The following is a 27,577-nucleotide window of genomic DNA, read 5'->3' as shown; positions in this document are numbered from 1 at the left end:
TAAGTATAGACGGATTGCATGAAGTAAGTCTATTTTGGTAATTTGCATTTGCCTGCCAATTCACAATACTGCAACTGCAGCTGCTACTGTCTCGAGAAAAAGCCATCCAGTGAAGAAAAGTCAGATGAATTAAAGAGAGTTTGATAAACACCACTTCTGTTACTACATGTTGAAAGCAAATAATATTTTTAAGACGAAGTCAATATTTAACGTTTCTGGCCATGTCTTGCTCAAGTGTGACCATAGTCAAGATTCATGCTCATTTGCTAGTAACACATGGCAGTGATTTTATATGGTTTGCTTCTGTCTCTTAATATATTTATGTGTGGGTGAGAGCAATGCAGAACTATCAATAGCATTATCGATAGAGCTATTGATAGTTTGATTGTTGAATATTGATAGTATAAAAATAATCATATGAACTCATTGCCGTATATGCCTTGTTTCTCAGGTATGTGGTAAATGGTGGAGCAGGATGAGCAGGCTGTAGAGCAAGCAAGTTTACATGCTCGTGTTCTTTGACCAGAATGCTTCACTGACACAGGATAACCAAATTGAACTGCACATCTGTAGCAGAAAGGAATCCATGACGTATGTAATATGATGGAACTGCATGGGGCTTTAAATCTATATAGTATTTTGTGATTTAAAAGTAAAAATATCAAGTAGTAATAGTTGGAGTTTTACATATCGACATTAAAAAAACTGTTTTTTATTTGTAGAAGGTAACTGATTGCTTTTTAGTATGAATATTTAATTTTAAATGGATATTATCCTACATTTTCATTCTGGAAATAGTTTATTTCTTTTGCCAAAATATTCGTCATAATCGAACTGAGTATTGCTGATAGTTGGTTCCCTCAAATGTTTTGGCAATGTCACAGGCCAACAACAACATAATTATTCACAAGATTATCAACAGTATTAAATTTGATAATGCTATCAATGGTACTATTGATTACACTATCAGTAATACTATTGGTAGTTCATCAGTTGAAGCGCTATCAGTAGTTTTAAAGGAAATATTCAAGCTTTCGATAGTCCATTTACCGATAGTTCTGCATCACTAGTGGGTGTACACTTCTCAAAATAACTTCGCATTTTTTTTTTCAAAAATGATGCAAAGTTACCTGAAGTTTGCATCACTTGAATATTTATATAAAGTATGATGCCATCATATCTGATCCAATGCCAGGAACACAAAGCAATTGATGGTTGTGTTGATCAATTTTTCGAGCTGAAAATCTTAAGCGACACAGCAAAATGCAAGAAGCGCCACTGGTGAATTGCTGCAGAATGATTGTGAGAAGTTGAAGTTACTGAGACACACATCAATTTCAGTATATACATGCAAATGTTTCTGTATTCTGACCACAATAACCAGAAATGTAACTCACGTTTTGCGTTCATTATAGCCGTGGGATGGCATTCCCATCTGCACAAGGCTTTCACTGACAGTGACACCACACCGTGCTCAAGGGCACGGGTTTGATTCCTGACCACGCCAGTAGTTTCAGGGGGACAAAATACAATGCCACTCTGGTGGATAGAAAATAACCAGGAGACCCGAGTTAGAGGCATGCCTCACAATCACTTGACAGTTTTCACACATGAAATAAGAGAAATTAAAAATATTATGAGAAAGAGCTTTATTCGAGGCGAGCTCGAGCTGGCACACACTGATGATGATATCTACAGATGAGTAAATTATACAAATGATGATGACACGTCCAATTGATAAAGAAGAGTCGGTGACTGCGCTCACACGAATTCCCCGTCACGCTGGAAGCGGCCTCTTGGCCGCGCGAGAGACAATATTAGGAATTGCGTCGGGTGTATACAGTTTCAGCCGAGAAACGGGCACAATTTCTGTCCCACGGCAACGGTGGTCGGAGGGAGCGTTAAGTGGTGAGATACGGTAATTAACGGGGGACGTTTGTTCAATCACTGTATAAGGCCCTATAAAACGACTGAGGAATTTTTCACACAAGCCGGGCACACGCACGGGAGTCCACAGAACTTCGTCTCCTGGGGAAAAGGTGACAGCACGGTGTGTTGAGTCGTAGCGAGACTTGCGAGCTTCCTGAGAAATGCCGGTGTTGATTCGGGCCATATGACGGCAGTGCTCGAGGCGAGACAAAAATTGTGTGGATAAAGGGCTTGCTGAGGTATCAGGAGCCGAAAGGAAGAAGACGTCCAGAGTTACACTTGGAGAGCGGCCATGGACCAGAAAATAGGGAGAAAAGCCGGTGGTGCGTTGCGTAGCTGTATTGTAGGCGAACGTTACGAATGGAATTACAGCGCGACGTGCCGGAATTGTCACGTCGCGCCGAGCTGTGAAGCAACGACGTTCCTTGTGGTTGGAAAGCACGCTTGTTTTGCTGGTAGTGAAAGTAGTAGCGATTCGCCCTACCCGAAAACAAGCCCGTGCTCTGCGAGGGAAACTTCGAGGTAAGATCCAGTTTGTGCCCGGGGTTCGCGTATGCATGTTTTTTTTTTTCTATAGCAGCTGCCGAGAAACGAAAACGAGCTCTTTGCGACCTCCCCCACAGCGACGCTTCAACCCCCCCCCCCCCCCCCCCCCAATCGTGTAGAAAGATCGCTGTCGTGCGTCATATGATATAATTCCCACCGTGAAAGAACGACAAAACGAGAGACCTTGAACGGGTCGCATCGGCCTCGACGGTCGTTACGTGATTGACTCGATCGCCGTAGTACAAGCGGATTCGATTCCCACCATAGTTGACAAGCGGGCTAGCGGGGGCCGCGCGCTGATCGCCTCGTTTCTTTTCGGCACACAACCTACATTTCTCTCTTTCATTTTTCTCCCTTGTATCTTTCTCACTCCCGGATGGTGAGCACGTGTGCCCATTTCCGACTTTTACTTCCTGTGAGTGTTATATAGAAATAGCTTGGCGCGCGCCTCAGGTGTCTGTGCGCTCCGTTGCGGTGCGTGCGGCCTAGGTACCGAGGAAAGTAAAATAGTAAAAACAAAAAAGAAAGCACCCGGGACGACGACGACGAATGGTCTCGTTAGGGTGGCTAGTCCCGTTTACGGCCCCCGACCCTTATAACTACTCCTTGGCCTGGCAAACACGTATGTATAGGTGTGCAAGTGTCGTGTGGTGCTACAATGCCTAAAATCTACTGCAGTGGTACGCCGCCCACTTCGCCAACCGAAACGCTAAACGGAATGCATGCTTAACTGGGGGAAACGCAGCGCAAAAAGACGCCAAGACCCAGGAAACGCGGTGCACCGTACTATGCCCTACCTGTGCACCTTGCTTCGTCTTTTTGCGCTGCGTTTCCCCAGCTGAGCATGTGCCAACTCGTCCAAATCAGTCTTGAACGGAATCGAGTCCTTCTAGACAGTTTTGCGCACCGCCGCCCAGTCGCGCGACCTTCTGCGACGAATGCTTGTATGTCGCGTTCGTAAACTTCGATTAGACGACCCCCCACCTTTTTTTTTATTCCCACTCTGAAGGAATGTAGCACGTATATGTGGTTTGTTCAACAAGCGCTTGACTGCGGCACCGCTGGCGAGAAACAACAAACAAAGCGAGACCAGGGTGGGAAGCTGTTCGACCGCGTCTACGTGCAAGCGGCGCAGACGTTCGCCTGCTCGTTGCTTCTGCAGCCAACAACTGCCTGGTGGAGGACGTTTGCTAGCTCGGCGCGCGTGCATGTAAAGACGGGAAGTTCGACCTTGCCGGCGCTGTCCGACGACGTGGGTTCGGGACTGTCGAAATCCGGGGCCTGCTTGAAATGTCGATATCTGCGTACCTGTCTCCGTCATCTTCGCCTTGTTATTAATTGCACAAACTGCGGGGCGTCCCCCCCCCCACCCTCCCCCAACTTTTTTTTTGTTCCTTGAATGTCGGCGGTTGAGCTGTAGATTAGTCGCTGACCACCAAGTGCACCTCTGTGTTTTTTTCGGATATGCTGATCCTGCCAACTATGATGGTTTTGGGACGTTAAACCCCACATATCAATCAATCAATCTGCCAACTATGACCTTTAGTTGGGCAAATAGTCGGCTGTCAAAAGTCAAGCAAACCTAAGCGCTAGCCACGTATCGGATAGTCGGCTGTAAGGACAAAAACAACAAGAGAGAAGGCAGGGAGTGGGCCTTAGAAGCTTGAACAGACCAAGGTACTAGCCAGGTATGGATGTAGTAACTTATGTCAGTGTGTCGCATAAGCACAAATCGTAACACCAGCCACATTTAGATGTTGTAACTCACGTATGTCACATGAGCAACAGAACGATGCCATTCTGGAAGCAGCTGCCACACGTCCACATGTAAATTTGCTAGATGCAGCGAGAGTCTGAGATGTGTACTAACATTGCTTTCATTACATTAGCACATTTAGACAAGAGAGACTGCATTGTTGCTGGTATGGGAGCATCTATGAAGCATATTTGTTAGGCACATGCGAATTGCTGAAAGACTTGAGCTGTATACAGTTTAATTAATAAATAAAAATTACCTGTGCCCTGAATGCAAATGCAAGCTTGCTTATGCAACCATGGTATGTTTACCCACAAGTCAGTGCCAGTACGTGCCCCTCTGTATACATAAATCTTTCTACACAATACACATGCTCTTATTTAACTCCATTGTGCTGGTTGAAGGTAAAAAACCTGGAGGCACTGTGCCGACCAAAGTAAAAGTTTAATTGTGCTGAGTGTAATGTGCTGTACTGCTGAGTGTAATGTGCATTGTGCTGAGTGTAATGGGAACATGCACTGCTGTGTCTTAAAAGAACATAGACTTGTCAATTGAACATGCTCAACAATTTAAAAAATTCTTAAGCCATAATTATGCGGAAGGTGTGTTCTTGTTAGGGTGTGTGCCTCTGTAACACAAGAGGTTCAAAATAGTTTTTTTCCTTTATGCAAAAAGAGAACACCACCACAGAGATGCTGCTACTCTCAACTCGACTTTTCAGACTAGTGCCTTCTTCTATCTCAATTTCTTGTGCTGTCTTTTTGCACTATAAAAGAATGTTATTGCTACTAACTTGCCCATCAGTATTGCTGCAAATGTGTTGCCTGTCCGTGTCTGTGAGCATGCATCATACATGACTGTGTTTCCACTTAGACACTGCTTGTGACCTACTATATAAATCCAAAACCTATACTAGAACAAATGTAAGCACTGTAGGAGATCTCACGTTACATGTAGCTGAAATAAAATGGAGTCACACTCATTGCCATTAATTGCAAAGCACTGGGCTGCTTCAGACAAGTGCGCTAGATCTGCTTATTTTCTTAAGACAAAACAAACTTGTATAATGTTTTTGAAGTTCAACGAGCTTAGCATAATGCTGAAAAGTGTATTATTACTGAAAAGCGGTTAAGGCCGCTGCATAAACTGAAACCTGCTAATTGATTTCATATTGGTTTCTTTCTTTTATATTTAAATTTACTTGTCTCAGTCTTAGTTTCAGAATAAGTTGGCTGCTGAGTATGGCTGCAGAAAGCCGGGTAAAATTTGTCTTACTGAGTTAGCTATTGCTACCAATGAAACATGTCATGACAACATTAAAGCCTACAATTTATTATTTTAAATTATCAACTAGCTGATGCCAGATAGACCATGATGCCTGCATGCCCTATCGTTGCGGCCATGCAGTTTTCTTTAAAAAGTAAGTTATACGGTGATGGTGTTAACTTAAGTGCATGCACTTGCCAGGAAAAATTTTGTGGGATGTGCATATCTGGGCAGGTATTTTAGGTCTGAAAAGAATTGTTTCATGGACTCCTTCAGCTCAATATCTTGTTCATTTTTCAAAACGTGTTTTTCAAAACTATCGATGTACAAAGCTGCAAGGCCGCTTGCATTCAAAATTATTGCAGATTATTCATTGTGCTAAACTCGTTACACTCTTACTGGCTGGGGAACTGCAGCCAAAATAAGCATGCATCTCTCCCCTGTGGTACCTCCTACATTGTTAGTTTTTGAACATTAAATACCACAAATCAGGCAGTCAATCAATCAACCGGTCTCCGTCGACCTGTTGACTGGGTAACAATATGCTGTTGCCTATATGCCGTACTGCGAGGATGCAAGTCGAGCACCGAGGTTCCTGTCAAGGGCACTTCAGTTTGCGACAAGAATGTTATCTGGCCATCATAATGTAACGAGTGTTGAATAGCCTATTTATTTATTTTTCTGATTCGACTAGTTAAAAAACAATGCTTGTTTTTTTTTTGTCTGAACTTCTTTTAAGGTTCAGCGCCTGCTCCCCTGAATTCCTCTAATTTTAGTTGTCAGGATGTGCATAAGCATTGTGGCAGCCCAATCTGGCAATATGGTAGTGCTGAAGCCTTGCAGCCTGTTTACTCTGCAGGCAAAGGACAAAAGCCTGGCTCGTGAGGTAGCTTGGGCTTATCCCAGACTGTATCAGTAGCAATATTTGCTTCTTTTTTGTGCCTTCTCAACTTCTCTTTCTAGTCTATGGCAACAGTGGGAGGGAGATAGCACAGCCACTGGTAAAATCAGCCATATTTCTGAAGCTGTCATGCTTGTCAGTTGTACAGGAGCTTGCAGAGGTGTTGAAATGTCAGTCTTTCTTTATTTTCCTCACTGCCACTACCTCTTTGTCTTCACATGTTATTCTCTATTGTGGAAGGAATATGTCTCATATTTTGACTGACTATGGTACATCTGTGTGAGATGACGGAAAAAAAGAAGAATGCTGGTATGTGTTCATGTTGAAGATATGCAAGCCTTACAGATGAGCACAGAGAAGGGAAAATGTCACGCAATCTCTGATAGTTAGAAAAAAGGGGAATCGCTCAAGGGGCATATTTTTTTTCTTTCGGAGACTTAATTGGTAGAGCATTGTGTGCATAATTCAAAGGTTCTGGATTTAAATCCCACAGGGGAAAGAGTGATGTTCTGTCCACTTTAATCCATTTCATTGTATGTAAAAATCACTACACTGCAATTAAAAAAAGAAACAAGTAATGTCCCTTTGCTTTTCTTGGCTTATTTGTCTGCTGGTATCTCAAGCACTGATAGTTGGTATGCGTATACTGAAACTCCCTTGCATGTGGCAGTATTGGTAGTTAGGTACGGCTTGTTCTACCTCATTTTTCCTGTGGTTAGATTATCTCTGAGCGCTACTTGAGTCTTGGCTGTTGTGTCATTCAAGCTTTGTGACCTATTTTTGCAGGGGCATGGTGGTGACTTCGGAGAACCCGAAAGGAGCGTCGGCCTCTTCGAGCAACGACGAAGGCGGCAGCACGAGCGGCCAGCAGGATGGCAGCTTTGAGTGCAACATATGCCTAGACACGGCCAAGGATGCCGTAGTAAGTCTCTGTGGCCACCTGTTCTGGTAAGTGCCTGTTTGTACAAAGTGCGAAATTCCTATGAACCTGTACATGTTGTTTGTGTTGTGAAATGTCATCTTATTAATCTTCAGAGATGTCGAACTTTTCAGGTGTATGCAGTCATTACAGGCGGGCGCTGTCCTCTCAACGGGGGGGGGGGGGAGGCAGTTGCCTAAAGTTGCACGGGAGAGGGGGGCGTGGTCATGACTTTGTTTGTACTAGGAGAAAAACCTCTTTGCAGCATAAATACTGTTAATGTGTGCCCATAGTGGTTTCACTAATTTGTCCTAATTGGTGATAGGAGGTGGACTAGATGCAATAAAGTGAGGTGGGCGGGGGTGCTGACAAAGAGTTTAAGGAGGGGCGATCACCCCTACTGCCCCCCTTTTGGATCTGCCACTGCACTCTGCAGTAAAAGTTTGCAGGCTACAAAATATTCAAGGAAGTTATTGTCACTTTGTATGGAAACATATCCTCCAAATAAATGATCCAGGCTGTAGTTGGCATTACAACCTATGCAGTCGCCAGCTGTATTAGAAGCTGAAGAATACAGCAGCGCTTAAGGGCGAGGCTAGATGAAGACACAGACACACAAAAAGACCTCTCTGTCTTCATCTTGTCCCATCTCATGCACTGTCTTATTCTTAATCTATTATGCACCAACAATCCAATCAAGCAGAAGAGTCGCACCCTAATAGAGAAGGAGTTTCCATTTGTTGTAGAGCCAACATCCTGTAAACATTTGCTATTGGGTGTTCTTGTCACAAATGCACGTGTGTAGTTTAGTTCAATGTCACGATTTTCGTGAGGGAGTGTTCTGAGCAGCAGCACGGCAGAGGAGAATGTTTTTGTGAAGTTTAACTAAGCAATTCTTTGCCAAACGTCATCGACCAACAATTGGTGTCGGGCAGTGATGGCCCATACATTTGGAGGAGAAAGACCACCGCAATATTTTCATGTGCCTGCAGTAGTATTGGGAAGTTGGCATAGATGGAAGGCAATGTCAATGTCACGTCCTATGAAAACCATCTACAAGTTTCAAACGAAGAGCTGTGATTGACTTAGAATAAAGTACTCTTCTAGTTTCTCGCCTGATGATAGCTTCCTATTTTATTGGGCATTCTCGCGTCTTGTTGAAAAAGGTAATTGGAGAGAGCATCTGCAAAGTTTTCCCACGATGCAGTGAACGTGCAATCTCTGTGGCGCTGACTGCTTGGTTCACCAGGTTCGCCTGTACAGCTGCAGTGCAGGGTGCTTCGTTACGCTGCAATCACACCGCAGAGTTGCGGATAACTAAGCATTAGAATCATTGCTTCTTTTTCGAGTTGCCACCTATGCATAAAAATTTTTAGATATCCAGGAAGTCGGAGCCTTGCTGAATTGCATTAGGTAAATGCTGCTCATCACTTCAGAAGTAGCGGAAATACAGGTTACATTGATTACATAGTCTCTGCAAGAAAAAAACTGAGCTAGAGGCTCTTTTTTAATTGTAGTTTTCTGCATTCGATTTCAAATGAGGCTTAGTAATTAATGATGATGATGGCTCTGTATTTTCGTAGAGAAGTAATTAAATTAAGATTATCATATTAGAGCATGCAGCAAAGGCATGGAAAATCAAAGCACGAAATCAGCCAGAACGAGTGAGCAAGCTTATCTTGTACTGCAAGATATGAAGGGTCATATAGTACTCACTAATAGAGATATCAGGCTTTCCAATCTATGGCATTCTACACAGCTCACAAAAGCCCAACACGGTTCTGTAATTGTACGGACACTTTGATAAACAAAACGCACAAATAATATATTAGATATGTGCATACAGACCTTGAAGATTAGCATCATTCTCCAATCAGATAAAGTCTTTTTACATGTAGCCTAAGGCATCAGATAATATGTGCATGTAGTTACAAGCAGCAAACGCAAGCTGTACTTCACAAAACTGGCATAGGTGAGAATAAGTACACAAGATAATGTACCGTGCCCTGCGCAGTGTCACTAAGCACTTTCACTATCTGCATAGACAATAAGACCTCATTGTGACAGGTAGCACATGGATGTGCATAAAGGGTAGCAACACTATTAAACATCGGTTAAGCGATTCGGATTGATTTATTGATTGACTTGCCAGAGCAATGTTGGTACTGTGAGAGATGCTGTGACCACTTATGATTGTCCAATGTAAACTGGAACCGGAAGACAAGAAAATTTTTGCCCCCATTGAAATCTAGCTGCCATAACAGGAAGCTGAACACAACCATGATAGTCTGTTAGCCTCTGAGCCATTGTTGCAGGCCACTTTTTATGTTTTCATCTGCCTTGGAGGCTTGTATGCATTTTCAGTACAGCATGAGGCTTATGCAACATTGCAGTGAGACATTGGCACATAGGCACTCCTGTTCTGCATTGTGGTCAAGATAGTTGTGTTGTAACTTTTGCTACTCAACACACTCTTTTTGTGTTGAAATTCAAGAGTGAAATGAGATTGGGACTTGAATAGAAAAGATAGTCATGAACCCTCTCCCCCCCCCCCCCCAAACAAAGTTGAAATTGCTGGCAGAGTGGAGGGGGGGTGCAATCTCGGAAAGGCACTGAAAAGAAATTAAAATTTCATTACAGTGAACTATATTACAATAAGCAGGGCCCAGGATTTGTAGCCTTTAATCGCTTTCAACACCAAAAGACTCCTCCGAGTCAGTTGCAAAAAAATGTCGCAGCATTTCACAAGCAGCTAGGTGAACCGTGAAGTCATGCTGAGAACATCCAGTGTTCGCACAATCCATATGGTGTCCTGTTGGTGGGGTGGTCTTTTTGCACCATCTTCTGATCCCTATTGGCCATGTTATATAAGGTAAAACAATTCCGCTGTCACAGTGAGCTCGTGCAAGATCGTTGCAGATCTGACCGCTGGCGTGGTAAGTTGCTTCGCAGCTGCTGGGAATTGAGGGCCGTGAGTTAATTGACATATGCATGTGGAAGGTAGTGGCCAGAGACTGCACCAGGAGGGCCAATCCATCTCTGGTGAGACCCCCCCCCCATCCCCCGTTAGCTCGTGTCCGCGGTGTCGCTACACACCAAACCCCTGCTTACGCAGACGCCCCCGCGTGTCCACTATGCTATGTAATAAACCCTGGAGATTTTGGAATGTAATATAGGCCATATTTACGTCCTGATTCATCTGAACGTTGACTAGCTATCTTATTATAAAAGCGTTCTCATCTGTTTTCACTCTTGAAATGGTTACTCCTTTTGGAGTCTTTAGATCATTTCATGATTTCTTTATTCTATGCAATAAATTTGAAGTCATCAGTAAAGATGGTATTTTTTCTTTATTTACAAACAATAAAGATGATGCAAGTAAGGATGGCCTTGTTTTTAGCAACGATATATTAAAAAATATATTTGGGAGTATTTTTGAAGCCTTCACTGCACTTTTTTATTGATCATTATCCTTTTGCTGCATTCCTCATGACTGGTATGAAGCCAAGTTATGCAATGTTATAATCAGGCGCCTGCCCTGATTCTCTAAACTACAGACCCATTCCTTTAACTTACACCTTTTCCAAGCTCCTTGAAGGCATCATTCAAACTCAAATAATTATTTCATAGATTACATCATGTTTAAATAGCACAGTTTCTGTAAGGAATTTCCTTGTGACCATCAGCTGACATAATTTACTCATGGCTTATTAATAGACACTGGCATTTAAGTTGAAACCTTGTTTCCCAGTTTTTTCGATGCACTGATTGGGTCTCCGACCATAGGCCCGTATTCACTAACCATCCTCGGTGTTACCTCAAGTTTTTGTTATCGGTTGTAAGCCTTTATTGCGCTTGATGTACGAAGTTGGCCAATATTCGTGAACCAGTCTTGTAGTTTTTTACCTCCTTACCATTTTTGTGCCTTTATAACACATGTAGAGGGTACAGAAGCTTGAGGAGAACTCGAGGAAAGGCAAAGGTTGGTTTGTGAATACGGGCCATAGACTCTGTAGTTAACACAACTCAACATTCACAAACACATCTTAGTATACAAGGGTTCCTCTGATATCGCAGTCAATTCACCTTTTCATCTCTCTAACTCTTCGACGGCTCAAGTAACATCTGGCACTCTACAGGGAAGTTTCCTTGGTCCCCTGTTCTTTTCAAATATTTGTTAATTATTTGCCTAAATGTATTTTTTCTCAAATTAGACTTTTTACTGATGACCACATTTGTAGTGTACTGAGCCATGAAATGTAACTCTGGCTATCAGTTATTATAAAGCAACCTCTGTTCAATTACGACTTGGTGCTCATCATGGCTACGTTTCTAAATAAGTGTAAGGCTAAACTTGTCATGTTTACAAAAAGTTTCATGCTGCTTTCTGAACTTCACATGCTCCTAATGACATAAATGTTGATTTAGCTTCCACTGACAACTATTTAAATGTTCATGCTATGTTTTACCTGACATGGAACCATCATACATATTTCGCTTTGTAGTTGCCACTACCTTTTTGCCTCTTAAATTGTAATCTACAACATGCTTCTGCACAGGTGCATAAACTCACCCACTTTACTTCAATTCACCCTAAAATATAGAGTATACTTCATAGATGTGGCACCTGGATTAGGCCTACATCATAAGTAACATCGATCTCTCCAGAAAAATGCAACAGATTTTATTTTTTTTTTCCGATTACTATCATTTCAGTGGTGTGTCAGTCCTAAAGGCTTGTGCTGGTCGTGATAACCTTTACCATCATTGTACCCTAGCTTGTTTACCTCTTTTTTATAAAATATACTGCCACTCATTACTTCATTTTTTCCAATCATATTTCCACATCACCATCGTCCTTTCAAAATTAAACACATAGCTTGCCGTACTTCCAATTTTGCTAAATCATTCATCCCTAAAACCATTATCGAGTTGAACCGGCTGCCTTCTTATATTGCAACTGACATGAATACACTTAAATTTAATAAAGTTATTAAAAATATTACCCAATTGTCTGTCTCACTAGAGCCTTTCTATTTTCAGAACTGCATTTTTTGTACAGTATTTTGTTTGTTATGTCACACTTTTTTTAGGTGTTTGTTTGATGAGTATTGTTGTTCTGCTTTTTATTGATGCTACAGCTTATCTGTTTTTCCCTCCTCCTTATGTAATATATCCCTACAAGTAAGGGCCTTGAGGCGTTTCTTGCAATAAAATTAGTAAATGACAGTTCTAATGCACCAAAGTCCCCTTCCCTTTGAATCGAAACCCCTCTATAAAATTTTAGGCTGTTTAGTCATTGTCCATAAAGTTTGTGAATGTTTTTTTATTCCATTTTTAAGCCTGAAGAAAAAAAATAGGAAGAAAATACTTTAGCCACAAAAAAATCATTTTTAATTCATGAGAAGCGCTTGCATGTATAGGCTAGTGCACATGTATGCGCTTATCTTTTCAGAGGTGGTGCCGCTTCAGTGGCTCATACAGTACTCGCCCAATAGATGCAGCTTTGATTGATTCAGGCACCACGGTTGCATTTCTGTGGAACTGAAAACCTAGAGAACCATGTCAGGTTGAATACTAGAGCACAATAAAGAACCCACTGGGGTTCAAATTGTCTGGAGCCCTTCAATACACTATCTCGAAAAGGTCGTACTACTTTGTTAAACCTGTAAACCTAAATTTAGAGGCAAAGCTCTAAAGTAAATCATAACAGTACACTGATAAAGTCATGCAATAAAATTTGGACACAGCATGGTAGAGTTGACGTGTCAGAATTAATGGTGTGAAAGTATTTGAAAAGTGCAAGTAGTATTGCGCAGTACCATTCAATTTGGTCTTTTGTTTGAATAACTCTAGGGGAATGTTTTTTGATTGTTTAAAATTACAGCAAAATCTCAATAGTATCAAACAAACACCAGATAAAGGTATGATAAATATAATCCAAAATGCCAGAATTTGTTAGATATAGATAGCAATCACTTATACTTTTTAAGGAGAGTCAACAGATATTTTAGGCGCATGCCAAAGTAGCTCCAGTGTGTTAAATGTTACAAAAGTGCTACTGGCATTCTTTTGGGCCCCAAATCTGAATGAAACATCGTAAATAGTGTAGTGCACGTGTGTGAGTGTATGTGTTATGTGTTTATCACTGCATATATCATAGTTATCACCCAGTATCTGGAGCAACATATCAGACAAAAAGCCAGACAAACATCTCCAACTCTCCACTAAAATGATCCTCACTCTCCAACAGCTTTTTGCAAAATCTGGCTTAAAAATCACCACATTTTTCTTTGTGTTTAAAACTTGCTCTGCTTGCTAATTTCTGTAGACGATAATTTTCCTGCTTGTTTGTGCTAGTTTGTAGCTTTTTGCCGACTCAGCTAGAGAGTATCAAACAACAATTTTCATTCAAAAAACGTCTATAGGATGCACTCAATAAAATAGTGCTTATGGCAAGCTATTGAGATAATGTAACTATAAATAAATTACTTATTGATGTATATAAACTCATTAAGGGATTTTGGCACAAGCCAAATTGAATAAATTTGTGAAACTCGATATTCACTGTGGAAGCGTGTCAAAATAGAACGGCACAAATATGTCATAGCAGCCTATGTCACAAAAGGCAGAATGAGGTCCCAGTCGGAGTGGTCTGAGGCAACATACTTTGATATCATATTCCCTAGGGTACGGTTGAATCTTTCCGTCAATCCATTCGTCTGCGGATGGTAGGCAGTGGTAGTCCGGTGAATGATACGGCATTCGGCAAGGAGTGCGTTGACGACTTCAGAGAGGAATACACAACCTCTTTCGCTGAGAAGTTCACGCGGTGCGCCGTGACGGAGAATGAAGTGACGCAGGAGAAAAGAAGATACGTCGCGTGCTGTGGCAGCAGGCAAAGCGGCTGTTTCTGTGTATCGCGTCAAATAGTCGACAGCGACAACAATCCAACGGTTTCCGGAAGCCATGGATGGAAGGGGCCCGTACAGATCGATCCCAATGCGGTCAAAAGGCCTGGCTGGGCAAGGGATTGGCTGGATCGGACCAGAGGTATGATGAGGCAGAGCTTTCCGTCGTTGGCACTGCGAGCATGACTGAATGTACTTGCGCAAAAAGGTGTACATGCCTCGCCAATAAAACCGGGAGGAAAGCCGAGCGTATATTTTGAAGATGCCTGCATGTGCGCACTGAGGGTCAGCATGGAAAGCTGAACATATTGCAGCACAAAGATGGCGAGGTATGACCAGTAACCACTTTCGGCCATCAGACTTGTAATTCCTGCGATAAAGGAGGCCATCGCGGACCTCAAAGTGAGCCGCTTGATGGCGCAACGTTCGAGAAGATGGAGAAGTCGACGGATCTGAAAGGAATCACAGAAGAGAGCTGATCCAGTCATCCTTGCGTTGCTCAGACGCCCATGTCACAGTTTTCTGGGAACGCAACCATTTCGTCCTCGGCAGATAAACATGCAGAGCTTTCGGAGGACATAGGTGAGCGTGATAGAGCGTCAGCATCAGTTTGACGTCGGCCAGACCTGTAGACAACACGCATGTCGAACTCTTGCAACCGCAAAGCCCAGCAAGCTAAACGGCTGGAGGGGTCCTTCAACGTGGATAACCAACAAAGCGCATGGTGATCGGTGACTACGTCGAAAGGGCGACCGTATAGGTACGGTCTAAATTTACCTAGAGCCCATATAATTGCCGGACACTCCTTCTCTGTCACAGAATAGTTCTTCTCCGCTTTCGTGAGGGTACGGCTTGCGTATGCGACTACGTACTCCTGGAATCCCGATTTGCGCTGCGCGAGCACGGCGCCGAGTCCAACACCGCCGGCATCAGTGTGTACCTCCGTCTGAGCAGTCGGGTCGAAATGACGCAAGATTGGCGGCGAGGTTAACAGGCGGCGCAACTTTTAGAAAGCATCGTCACAGGCGGGTGACCAAGCGTAACTTTTCGAGTCACTATGTAGAAGTTCAGTCAAGGGGGTGGTGATCATAGCGAAATTCCGAATAAAGCAGCGGAAATACGAGCAGAGGCCAAGAAAGCTGCGCAGATCCTTCAGAGACGCAGGTTTAGGGAACTCTGCAACTGCCCGAAGCTTGGCGGTGTCAGAAAGAATACCCTCTTTAAATACAACATGACCGAGGATGGTGAGCTGACTTGCGCCGAAGCGGCATTTCTTCAGGTTGAGCTGAAGGCCGGCGTCAGTTAGGCACTACACCACTTCATCTAGCCTGCGGAGAAGCGTTGGAAAATCCGGTGAAAATATAATCACGTCATCCAAGTAGCACAGGCATGTTTTACACTTCAGGCCACGCAAAAGATTGTCCATTATCCGCTTGAATGTTGCGGGTGCATTGCAAAGATCAAAAGGCATGACACAGAATTCGTAAAGGCCATCAGGTGTGACAAAGGCCGTCTTAGGCTGATCTTCAGGTGCCAGAGGGACTTGCCAGTAGCCACTCCGTAAGTCAATAGAAGAGAAGAACTCCACACCTTGGAGGCAGTCAAGGGCATCATCGATTCTTGGTAACGGGTAAACGTCCTTTTGAGTTATTTTGTTAAGACGACGGTAGTCAACACAGAAGCGAATCGACCCATCCTTCCGAGAACGACTGGAGATGCCCAGGGGCTGTTCGAAGGCTGGATGACGCCACGCTTGAGCATGTCAGCTACTTGGTCATCGATAACCTGGCGCTCGGCTGCGGACACGCGATAGGGTCTTTGACGCAATGGCGCATTGGTACCCGTGTTGATGCGGTGACAGACGGCTGACATGCGGCCGAGGGGAGTGCAATCGAAGGAATAGTGGAACTTGTTCAGCAGTCGTAGAAGTTGAGCACGTTGCGAAACGGTTAACGTGTCGGCGATGGAGCTGCTCAGTACGTCCGGCCTAGTAGTCTGCGGCGAAGAGGCACAGGTCACTCCGGCGACTTTGTGTTCGGCGGAAGGACCAGCCGGCATGTCAATAATTGCAGAAGGGTCGAGACTGTAAACACGCCCGACGCACTCACCTCGAAGTAGTGTTACAGGACATGACAACAGGTTCAAGATGAGCAGTCTGCTGACGCCGTCATGAAGTTCTAGAAGGGCATAAGGTAGCGCCGAACACTTGAGACGAACGAAAAGAGCAGATGGCGTGAAAAGGGCACTAGACTCGGCGAGAGAGTTGCAAGACACCATGGTAAGGGCAAAAGAGTGCGGCGGTATGATGTCTTCAGCAACAAATAGTTTGTCCCCGGTTTTATGAGCATCGTATAATGGGGCGTCGTCAAACACTTCAAATGCCACCTCAGCGCGAGAGCAGTTGATGACGGCCTTATTAGCGGAGAGAAAATCCCTGCCCAAAATGAGGTCATAGGAGCAGGAATCCAACACTAGCAATTCAACGACATAAATGAGGCCATCAATCGGGATGCGAGCAGTACAGGCAGCGGCCGGTGTGACGGGATCTGCGCTGACTGTACGAAGTGATATACTTGCTAGTGACTTCATAACTTTTTTGAGCAAGCGGCCGAGTCTAGCACTTATCACTGAAACTGCGGCACCAGTGTTGACAAGAGCGAGTGCAGTGACGCCGTCCACATGTACGTCCAGAACATTCGTTGGTGAAGTGAGAGGCCTTGGTCTTTTCGCTGGCGACGCAGTTCCTGCCTCTGGAACTGCGGCAATTAGTTTTCCCGCTCCGGCGATGAAGGACGACAATGCATCGGCGATGGCGAGCGGCGTCGAGGTGATGGCGAGTGGCGGTTAACAGGAGGGTGGTGGTCGGCGTACGATGACGTCTGGTCGGGGGGCTGAGGAGAGCCTGTGAACGAAGGGCGCGGTGTCACATAAAGGGCAGATTCGAAGGTTCGGTCGTAGCTCTGGCGGTAGACAGGGACGCGCCGACGGCATTATCGCGCTATGTGGCCAGGTAGCCCACAGGCAAAGCATATTGGGCGATTTTCGAGTGTACGCCATTGTCCACTACTCTGGACGGACCTTGGCTGAGCGAACCGAGGAGTGGGTCGGAGCGGCACGGCTGAGGGAAGTGACGTAAAAGTCTGACGAGGTGGTCGAGCCGCTACTTCAGCATAGCTTAGAGGTGCATTTACCTCGGCAGAGGCAACAGGACTCGGCAATGCTGAAGTGTCACGGGCAGATGGCAGAGCCGCGCAAACTTGCTCCTGGATGACCTGGCGAATGTTTGCTGGCAGAGGGGACGGTGGTTGGCCGGCTGTTGATAGCAGAGATAGCTGACGAGCGACCTCAGCACGAACAAACTCCTTGATCTGCGATAGCAGCGACTGAAGGTCAGATGTTGTGGTCAGGCTTGAAAGGGTGTCATCCGGGATGTCAGGGCGTCGCATGAGAAGACGCTGTTGTCGCAGCTCGTCGAAACTCTGACAACTCGATGACCTCAGAGACAGTGACAGGGTTCTTGGAGAGCAGCACTTGAAAGGCATCGTCGGAAATGCCTTTCATGATATGTCACACCTTGTCAGTTTCTGCCATCGATGGGTCGACACGCCGGCAGAGGTCGAGGATGTCCTCTATGTAGCTGGTGAATGTCTCCCCAGTTTGTTGGGACCGGCTTCGTAGGCGTTGTTCTGCGCGAAGTTTGCGCACACCAGGGCGTCCAAAAACATCTGCGATGCAGGTTTTGAAGGTAGTCCAAGTGGAGATATCCACCTCATGGTTTCTGTACCACAGCTTGGCAACATCCGTTAAATAAAACATCACGGTACGAAGCTTTGTGGGATTGTCCCATTTGTTAGTAGCGCTGGCTCGTTCATAAGATTCCAGCCAATCCTCAACGTCTTTCTCGTCGGTGCCGCTGAAGATGTCGGGTTCTCGCAAGAGCTGGGCACCGGGACAGCTCCTGCATGGCGAAGCCGCTGGGGGTGTGAAGGCAGCGTCGTCAGGCACGACGGACGGCAGCTTTCGGCTACACAGTTCCAGGACTGGGAAAGACCGCAGCACTCTCCACCAAAATATAATGTAAATGCAAGGTCAAAAGGGGTATCAGCGTCGGTACTGAAGCAGCAAGAGCTAGCCGGATCTACGGGCAGCGTCGCAGCAGCAACCGGGCAGTCTTAGCTATAAAGGAAAGAAGTGTATACCTAAGGGCTCGTTTTTCCGTGTTTTGACACAATAATAATGAGAGCTAACAGACAATGATGCCAAAGATTGTATAGGGGAAGTTTTAGAACCAATGTAATGTAAATAGGACGAAAGAAAAGTGGGTGAAAAAATAACTTGCCGTGAGCAGGAATTGCACCTACGACCTTCGAATAACGCGTTCGATGCTCTAACCACTGATCTATCACGACGACTATCCCCCCACCCCCCCAGCCACTTTATTGGGTTTATATGTGAATTTAAATGTGGGAGTGTCAGTCAGCGCCATCTGTAGCCATGGTGGCGACTGTGGAACACCCTTTTATGAGCCTGTGGGGCGTCACATAGCACGTGAACTTATTATGAGCGGGCAGCTGACCAATAGTCCCTCAACGGTACCAGGTCTGCCAGTACGAGACCCTCGTTAATGAATAAGGGAAAGAGGTGTATACCTAAGGGCTCGTTTCTCCGTGTTTTGACACAATAATAATGAGATCTAACAGACAATGATGCTAAGGAATGTATAGAAAAGTTATTAGAACCGATGTAATATAAATAAGAAAGAAAAAAGTGGGTGAATATATATATGTATATATATGTATATATATATATATTTCTTTCTTCTTATTTACATTACAATTGGCCTAATAACTTCCCCTATACCTTTCTTGGCATTATTGTCTGTTAGATCTCATTAATATTGTGTAAAACACGAAAAACGAGCCCTTAAATATACACTTGTTTCCCTTATTCATTAACGAGGGTCTCGTACTGGCAGACTTGGTGCCTCTAGGTTGTATACAGTAGACTATTGATCAGCTGCCAATTAGTAATAAGTCCACGTGCTACGTGATGCCAAACAGGCTCATAAAGAGTGTACCACACTCGCCGCCATGGCTACTAGTGGCGCTGACTGACACTCCCATGTTTAAATTGACATAGATACCCGATAAAGTGGTTGGGGGGGATGGCTGTCGTGGTAGCTCAGTGGTAGAGCATCGAACGCGTTATTCGAAGGTCGCAGGTTCGGATCCTGCCCACGGCAAGTTATCTTTTCACCCACTTTTCTTTCTTCTCATTTACATTACAATTGGCCTAATAACTTCCCCTATACCTTCCTTGGCATTATTGTCTGTTAGATCTCATTAATATTGTGTAAAACACGAAAAACGAGCCCTTAAGTATACACTTGTTTCCCTTTATATATATATATATATATATATATATATATTTATTATACATACATGGTGTTCCGGGTAACTTTAGCCAGAGTTTAAATATATGCCTGCACACGCCATTATGACGCGACCAAATGCATGTTACTCACCGTTGCCTGGAGTTAGTCAAACCCAGATATATGCCCGACACCCAGCATGAAGGTGTGCTTCGCGTGCGGGCGGAAAAATCCCGACGAGGAGCACGTAAACCATTGCAAACCAAGATGCAAACTATGTGGCGGTTCCCATGTCACAAGAGTGGGAAACTGTAAAAACAAATTTAAGAGGCCACCGCAAATAAAGAAGCGGATAGCGGCAAAACTGAAAAACGGAACTATGGAAGACAAGATGGCGCCGGCTTCCCACCTGGTGGCCAGGCCGTCTAGAAAAAACGACTCCGCACAGAAAGCTCGCGAAGCTCATACGTCGCAGGCAAAAACGAGGAGCAAGAGCAAAAGCAGGCCGTATGGACTGTTGTGGGCAAATGTCACATCCAGCAAAGAGCACAGAAAATGCTTGAAATCGAGCCGAAGGTCCGTATCGGGGCGCCAATCGGTTTCCAAGAAAAGACTGGAGCCGGTAAGCAAATCTGACGTCACAGCCAGGCCGGCGCCGGTGAAGCCCGAGACACAGAGCGTTGCCACGGCAACGGGCAGGGAGCCAGACAGGAACGAAGACAGAGGCGGCGGCGAGAGCAACCGCACAAAATAATGCAAAGCAGAAACTCGCAAAATGAAAGCGTAATGAGTGCGCAGAAAGAAATACAAAACCTGCAGACGGTGGTGACAGCCCTACAACTCACCATCAAGCAACAACGCGAGCACATCGCCAAACAGGACGCCATCTTCAGAAACTTCCAATATGGCGGCGTGCGAAAGGATGGGCGTATACAAGAAACCGAAGAGAAGATGGCGACGGAAAGCACCTTCGAGGAAACGGGAGCGGAGCCGCAAGCAACGAGCAGCTCCTACGAAAGAACAGCGAGAAACAGACCTCAGTTCAGAGAGGCAGCCTTGGCGACAGCCAGAGGGATCGAACTGCAATCCGAAGATGAAGACGGCAGCAAGAGCGAAGTCGAGGAGGGGGAGTACAACGACAACGTGCCGTCAACGGCAACCGGGCACGAGGGGAAGGACAAAACGTAGAAACACGTGGGCTACGTGGGCTTCAGTAACAGGCTTACAAGACTAGAGAGTACGCTCAAAAAATGGGACAGGAACCTAGAGGCAATGGAGCAGAGAATCGTCCAAAGATGCTCGCAACTCATGCAACAGCAAATAGCTCAACAAATGGAGCAGCTCTAAAAGCAGATGATGCAGCAGTTCGCGGACATGCAACAACACCAATGTAATCGCAAGCCCCAAGATGGACAGCAATAATACGATCAGAGTATGACACTGGAACGCAAACGGTTTCAGATGTTGCAAAGCTGTCCTACAGCAGCACATAAAAGCGTTGGAGCTAGAGAAAAGGCTCGATGTGATCCCCATCCAAGAGACGCACTTGGAAGAGAGACCCCAAGAACGCACGATAGCCCACCACCAGCCTGAACATGCGGGAAAGGTGCCGTACAGGGGGTGTGCACGCTAATCAGGAAAGGGTTAGCATACACCAAACACCAACAGTTCCTTTGTAGCAGGGACACCGCAATCGAAATGTACGTAACGGAACTCGCTTTCATGGGACGCAGAAGATTGCGGGGAAGCAGAAAGGGCAAAGCGACCATGTCGCTTCTTCTAGCTAACATTTACAGCAATCCGAGACACAACGGGCAAAAGTTCAAAGCCCTCTTCAATAAAATCAGAACCGCAAGACAAATGGCCGGGAAAGAAATGGCTAAAATGGGGGATGCCATAGCACTAATTTACGGGGACTTCAATGCTTAGCACAAAGGGCTGGGATAACAGTCACGACGCCGAAGGGCAGAGACCTACTCGAAGACGCCGCAGAAACCAGATTCACGCTGCTAACGAACCCGGCACAACCATTCAGAATCGGTACCTCCACGGCCAGGGACACGAACTCCTGACCTGGCTTTCGTGCTCCTACCCGAGGGCGAAAATACGAGGTGGAGAAACACCGGGATCAAACTCGGTAGCGACCACCATATTCTAGAGATAGAAATCTCGTTAGCCCACAGCAACGGCAACCCGGGCAAGATCAAGAAACATAAGATCGTAGACTGGGACAAGTTTAGAAAGCTCGACCCGGGTGTAATAACCAACGTCGAAGAATGGCCCGGGAAACCCAGGGATGCCACAGACCAAACAACGAGAGAAGTTGAGGCCACCGAGGACACCAGCACAATGGATTCGCGACTGGCCCATCTATTGGACGCCAGAAGATCGCTGCAGCGAAGATGGCGAAGACAACGACATAACTGAAAGTTGTGCAAGAAGATCGCCGAGCTAGGCAAAGAAATCGAGCGACACAGCAAGCGGCTCTGCAACCAGCAATAGTTAGCCCTGTGTAATCAGATCGACGGACAACTCCACCGCTGTGGTACATGGAAGATTCTCAAACAGCTTATGGACGAAACGAAGAGCAGGGAGTTCGAACATACCCGCATGGCACAGATTCTCCACACTACAGCTCGCCGCATGAGGGAAGAGGAAGTGAACAAGCATCTTAATGACCGGTACCTTCCAGAGACGAGCAATGAGCAGCATCGAGACTACGGCGGGCAACCTAACGCCCACCTAGATAAAGACATCGTAGAATGGGAAGTCCGGCTAGCGACGCAGAACATCAACGTTCGCTCGGCCGCTGGTCCGGACAAGATCTTCAACAAGGCGCTCCGCTGCTGAGCGACTCATCTATTGCGGCACTAATGAAATACTTCAACGAGTACTGGCAGTCTGGCACTCTACCGAAGGCTTGAAAGACATCGAAGACGATTTCCCTACCCAAGCTCAATAAGCCACTGGAGATCGAGGGCCTGCGTCCCATCTCACTCACGTCCTGCGTGAGTAAGGTGCTGGAGCAGGTACTCAATACACGAAATGACGACTACATGGAACGGCACGGCATCTATCCGGACGCGATGCTCAGTTTCTAGGCTATGCTGTTACTGCAGCGAGAAGTCCTGTATCCCCCAGGAGGGCTACTCAGCAGGGACAACCGGACCATCCTGGGCCAGGACCTTCAGGGGCCTTTGACAACGTGAATCATTCTGCAATCCTGGAGCAGATCTCCCGCCTAGGCCTGGGCGAGGGGTCGTACAACTACGTTCGAGCGTTCCTGACGGACCGCACGGCCCGGCTGGAGCTGGGAGGCAAGAAGTTGGAGGAACGACGACTGGGCAGTGTCGGAACCCCACAGGGCTCGATCATCTCATCGTTTCTCTTCAACATTGTAATGATCGAGGCACTGAGCCCGTGGGTCCTGCACTGCCTGTACGCCGACGACGTCACAATTTAGGTCACCGGTGGCAGTGACGGGGAGATCGAGGCCAACCTCCAAGAAGCAGTGGATGCCTACAGACCGCGATATCGAGCACAGGTCTGCGGTGCTCGCCGCAAAAATGACAACTCCTAATACTTCCATTGTCTCGTCGCTTCAGGAAAGCGGCTAACCAAGCAGCAGCAGAGAACATTGTGGTCCGAACGAGAAATGGGGCACCGAGCCCGCACGAGCCCGGACTGAGAATTCTGGGGATGTACATGAATGGAGTCCGAACGAACACCACGGCGATGAAGAACATCGTGACGAAGATCGGAATCGCCACTCGCCTGGTAAAGCGGCCGGGTGTCGACGAGATATCAAGGCATGAACGAGAGAGCGTTCCTGCGTCTGTTGCAAGCCTTCGTAGTCCGCGAAGCGGCATACACGGGAGCCTTCCACCGTTGGACCAAAAGACGCTGCCATCAGGAAAGCATACAGAAGTGCACTGGGCCTGTTACCAGGCACAATAATGTCGGCTTTGCTGGCTATGGGAGTGCACAACCCACTCTCGAAAATAGGCGAAGCTCAATGAACAGCGCAACTAGCCCGCCTGAACGGCACAAGGATGGGCAAAAGTATCCTGACTTGGACCGGGCTCAGCTTACCCGGAAACGAGAAGGCTGAAAACAATGAGCTGTAGGACCAAGTACCCATAAGGAACGAGGTGGCGAAGGGCATCATCGTGTTCACACTGCCAAATAATGTCGACCCAGAACGAGATCCGGAGCGGCGCAAGGCAAGGGCGGCGGCCCTAGCAAGACAGTTCCAGAGCGACGAGAATGCTGCGTTCGTGGACGTAGCCAAACACCCAACGAGGAAAGAAGTGTTCGCGGTGGCAGTCATCCGGGCGTCAACGGGTGAGCTGATCATTGCAGGCAGAGTACGAGCCAAGACCCCGGGCCAAGCAGAGGAAGCAGCGATGTATGTCGGGTGATGGGTAGAGTTCCCGGCATCAAGACGATCCTGAGCGACTCCAAAACAGCGATCGAGAACTATGCCAGAAGCACAATCTGGAGGGAGGCTGAACGGATTGTGGGGCTCGCGAACCTCGGACGGCTCCACTACCGGACCGACCATCACCATGAAATGGTTCCCCGCCCACGTGGGGGACCTGCTAAATGCGGTCAACCGCAACGAAGAAGTAGACGCAGCCACCCGTGAACTCATCGAATGCCGGGATGGTAGCGTGGCTCCTCGTACGGAAGAGAACAACTAACACGCGCCGGAACCCCTGACCGACTATGGTGGCGTTCTCACATGATTCAGGGAGGGCAGAAGAGTCTATCCGGCGCTGCATAGAGATCTCTCTGGTGCCGAATTAGTGTTACTCAGATACTTACAGGTGAAGTGCGTATGATCCCCGGCATTGGCGCGCCACATCTGCCCGGAGATGTTCGTAAGCTATATATGCAGTGTTTGTGAACAAGAACTTGCGACACTCGAATAAATTGTGCGGTGTGATGATGCAGTGCAACCGAGCAGTGACGCATCCAGTGGAACTGCCTGTGAAGAACACGTCAATAGTAGAGGCGCAACGAGCGAATGCGAAAATACGAACCTCGTCTCCGAGCAGACCCTACCCTGACAGATGGACCGATGGATTCGCTTTGTGGACTGCCAATCTCAAAAATGGGCGATCCAGCGGCTCGAGGAGGCGCTGGCCAGGTAGAAGAAAATGAGAACCAACGGCCCGTTAAACCCAGCCAAAGGGACCAAAGTATCTGATGCTAGGCCAGACGCAACCCTCGAGATCTAGGCCCAGTGTTCTTGGGACTATATTAGACTAAAGCACTAGAAGGGTAATCAGAGTCCTGCGCGGCCGGGAACTATACCTGCACGCAGGATCCTGCGAATAAAGTATTTTTTCTCTCACACACACGTGTCGTTTCACGTGTTAGTTTATATGCTATTTCATGCGATGGTTTATATCCACGAGTGGAACTCTCGCTAAGCAATCACGTATGATTGCTTAGCGTAGTTCACGTAGTTCATTCATACGATAGCTCATTCTTTAGGCGATATAGTTTGTATGCGAGATACGTCCACAAGGCGCACTTCTTAAATATGATTGGTCGTCTAACCACTTCACGAAGTAACCACAGCTGTTCGAATGTATCAAATGTGCACCTTCTGACACATTATTAAGACTTTAGATGCCTCACCAAACCATAAAATTGGGTGTCGGCGACATCATTGTCCCGCGTCGACAGCGTCAACTCGAGTTATTGCTTTCATTGGATGACAGTCACTGTGAATGATCTCTGCCCATACTGTGTATCCTATACATGTGCACGATGAAGCTTGCACCACCAGTGTGCTGAGTAAGGAAAACAGTACCACTGTCCCTTCGGTCACCATCGCGCCAGCAAACAGAAAGGTTAGCCATAGCAGCCGCACATGAATGTTTGAGCGATGTTATTTACAGTGTAAAGCTTATTCGGAGACGCGCTAAATGATGTGCCAAGAAATATAACGGAAAGCGGGTGTTCTCACTAACGATCACATTTTTACGTTTAAGAACATACTAAAGGGTGATGCGCACGAAGTTAACATCCAGTCACTGCAATGCCGAGTCACTCGATCAAGGCCGGATCATGAGTACGGATATGGGCTAACGTTACACTCGTTAGAATAATTTTAGGATGAGTTCGACGATTGGCGCGAATGCTCTAAGCGCGCTGCCTGCTGAGCAAGCGCTCTCATCGCGAAAGGGTGTCTGTTACGCAGGAGCAACGCAGGTGGCGCCACGTTCAAAATGCGAGCGCAAAGGAGCAGAGACCGAGGAGAAACGCGAGCGGAGAAGAATGGTGTCGCTACTTTACGAAGTTCTAGGACCACCACCCCACCACCAGCCGCCTGAGGTCCACCTGTACCTGGACGGGGTAACCAAGCACCGAACGCCTGCTGCAGCACTGCAACAGGCCGCCATCTCCAAGCTCCAGCAGCAACTGGCAGGGCGGCTCCAGGTCTTCACTGACGGATCCGTCATGCCAGACGGTTCAGCGGCGGCTGACTGCGTCATCCCATCCCGGGTCATCAGCAGGCAGTGCCGACTACCCTTCCCGGCGAGCTCGACGGCCACGGAGCTGGTAGGGCTACACCTGGTGGCGGACCTGCTGGCCGAGGACGTTCCGGCGGAACCAGTCACAGTCCTGTGTGACAGCAAGGCAGCCCTGCAGACGCTGGTCAACCATCGCCGTGCCGGGCTCACGGGGAGTCTCCTGGCAACCAAGTACCGAGCCCTTGCAGCAGCTGGGACGTCCGTCTCCTTCCACTGGCTGCCCTCTCACGTGGGCATAGCTGGCAACGAGGAGGCGGACACGCTGGCCAGGGCAGCACACCAGCCGGGAATCCCCATCACCCAAGCCGTGGTGGTGAGAGACTACACGCAGGCCTGTATCAAGAAGCTCCTCGCCTCGGTTCACCCAGGCCAGAGGGTGGCCAATAAGCGAGGACCCACGCGTATTCCCGAGGCAGGCCTTACCAGGAGAGAACGAGTCAATCTGCTGCGGCTGCGGACCAGATGCGTGTGGACCGCGGCCCGCCGCTACCTCAAGGGATGCTGCGCCTCCCCAGCCTCCAGCCGCTGCGGCGACCCCGAGACCCTCGAGCACCTCATCTGTGCCTGCCCTGCCTTGGCCTAGGAACGCTCGAGGGTCACCGCAGCCTTCCAGAGACATAGCCTTCCTGCCATCATCCTAGAACACCTGCTGTTCCCATCTCGTCCCCATCTACCAGCGCTCCAGAGCCTGGTGGAGTTCCTGGACGAGACGGGAATCATGGCCTACCGCTGAGGACGGGCCCCTTGCCACCCCTACCCTTGCTTCTGGACTGCTGCTCGTGCTGATGACGACCGTGCCACTGATCACTTAATCTTTTCTCTTCTTTCCACTTTTCTCCCTTTTCCCTTCCCCGCGGGCACTGCGCCGTGCTCCCGACCGGGTTGCAGAAATTAGGTGCCTTTTCTCATCTAACCACTACCACAACCACCACCAAGTTCTAGGGGTTTCAGGGTACCTCTAGTTTTACCAAAAACCAAGTGCAACTACCGCCACCTAGCATGTGCAGCTCTTGGTCACGTCAGCACACAGAACTGTGACACACTTCCGCACGGTTCACACCAAGAATTACTTTCCAATAGAAAACCGGACTGCAGTGTCGCCAAACACAAAACTTTCAAAGTGTGCACTACGGCAAGCAGCCTCCGAGAAGTATAAACTGCGGGAACAAACACAGCAAAGAAAAAATGGCAGACATGACGTCATCATAACTTGTTTTATGGACTGCAGCGAGGTGACGGGAGGGATGTAGGGGGTCCCCATTAAAGGTATCAATGGCACGACGGAGTCGAGGGCTCACGTTAACTTCAAAATTAATTTAAAATACGTTCTCAGCTATATTCCTTCTTGGTGTTTCGTGGATGATACACGAATGTTCACGGGAATCAACCCCACAGGCTATCTATCTCGGCCGCAAAACTTTGTGTCAGTA

At 47.0% G+C, this 27,577-nt stretch overlaps 1 protein-coding gene and 1 long non-coding RNA gene across 5 annotated transcripts; one reads left to right on the top strand and one right to left on the bottom strand.

Annotated features, from left to right (window-relative positions):
• Positions 1 to 2,197: 2,197 nt before the first annotated feature.
• On the top strand, positions 2,198 to 27,068 carry LOC119176493 (uncharacterized). Of its 4 annotated transcripts, none has more exons than XM_075877797.1 (3): positions 2,198 to 2,451; positions 7,185 to 7,346; positions 25,798 to 27,068. In XM_075877797.1, the coding sequence occupies exons 2-3, from the start codon at positions 7,293 to 7,295 to the stop codon at positions 26,728 to 26,730; spliced, it is 987 nt and encodes a 328-aa protein (XP_075733912.1). In that variant the 5' UTR covers positions 2,198 to 2,451; positions 7,185 to 7,292; the 3' UTR covers positions 26,731 to 27,068. The 4 variants fall into 4 exon arrangements, with proteins under 4 accessions (XP_075733912.1, XP_075733910.1, XP_075733911.1 ...); XM_075877795.1 differs by lacking the exon at positions 2,198 to 2,451 and adding an exon at positions 2,970 to 3,097; XM_075877796.1 differs by lacking the exon at positions 2,198 to 2,451 and adding an exon at positions 4,026 to 4,163.
• On the bottom strand, positions 8,434 to 9,098 carry LOC142775774 (uncharacterized). Its single transcript, XR_012886999.1, has 2 exons — positions 9,034 to 9,098; positions 8,434 to 8,605 (listed from the first exon to the last, which is right to left on the bottom strand). It is a non-coding gene; the product is annotated as an uncharacterized LOC142775774 (long non-coding RNA).
• Positions 27,069 to 27,577: the final 509 nt, after the last annotated feature.

Source organism: Rhipicephalus microplus, chromosome X (genome assembly GCF_043290135.1).
Source record: "Rhipicephalus microplus isolate Deutch F79 chromosome X, USDA_Rmic, whole genome shotgun sequence".
NCBI lineage: Eukaryota > Metazoa > Arthropoda > Arachnida > Ixodida > Ixodidae > Rhipicephalus > Rhipicephalus microplus.
The sequence above is the reverse complement of the archived record's forward strand: the minus strand, read 5'-3'. Positions and strand labels throughout refer to the sequence as shown.

What these genes read in the sequence shown, in the direction of transcription:
- LOC119176493 (XM_075877797.1), top strand. Translation starts at nt 7,293, where the DNA reads ATGCCTAGACACGGCCAAGGATGCCGTAGTAAGTCTCTGTGGCCACCT. An exon ending in CTCTGTGGCCACCTGTTCTG is followed by an intron (nt 7,347 to 25,797) that starts GTAAGTGCCTGT and finishes TCATCGCGAAAG; the next exon opens with GGTGTCTGTTACGCAGGAGC.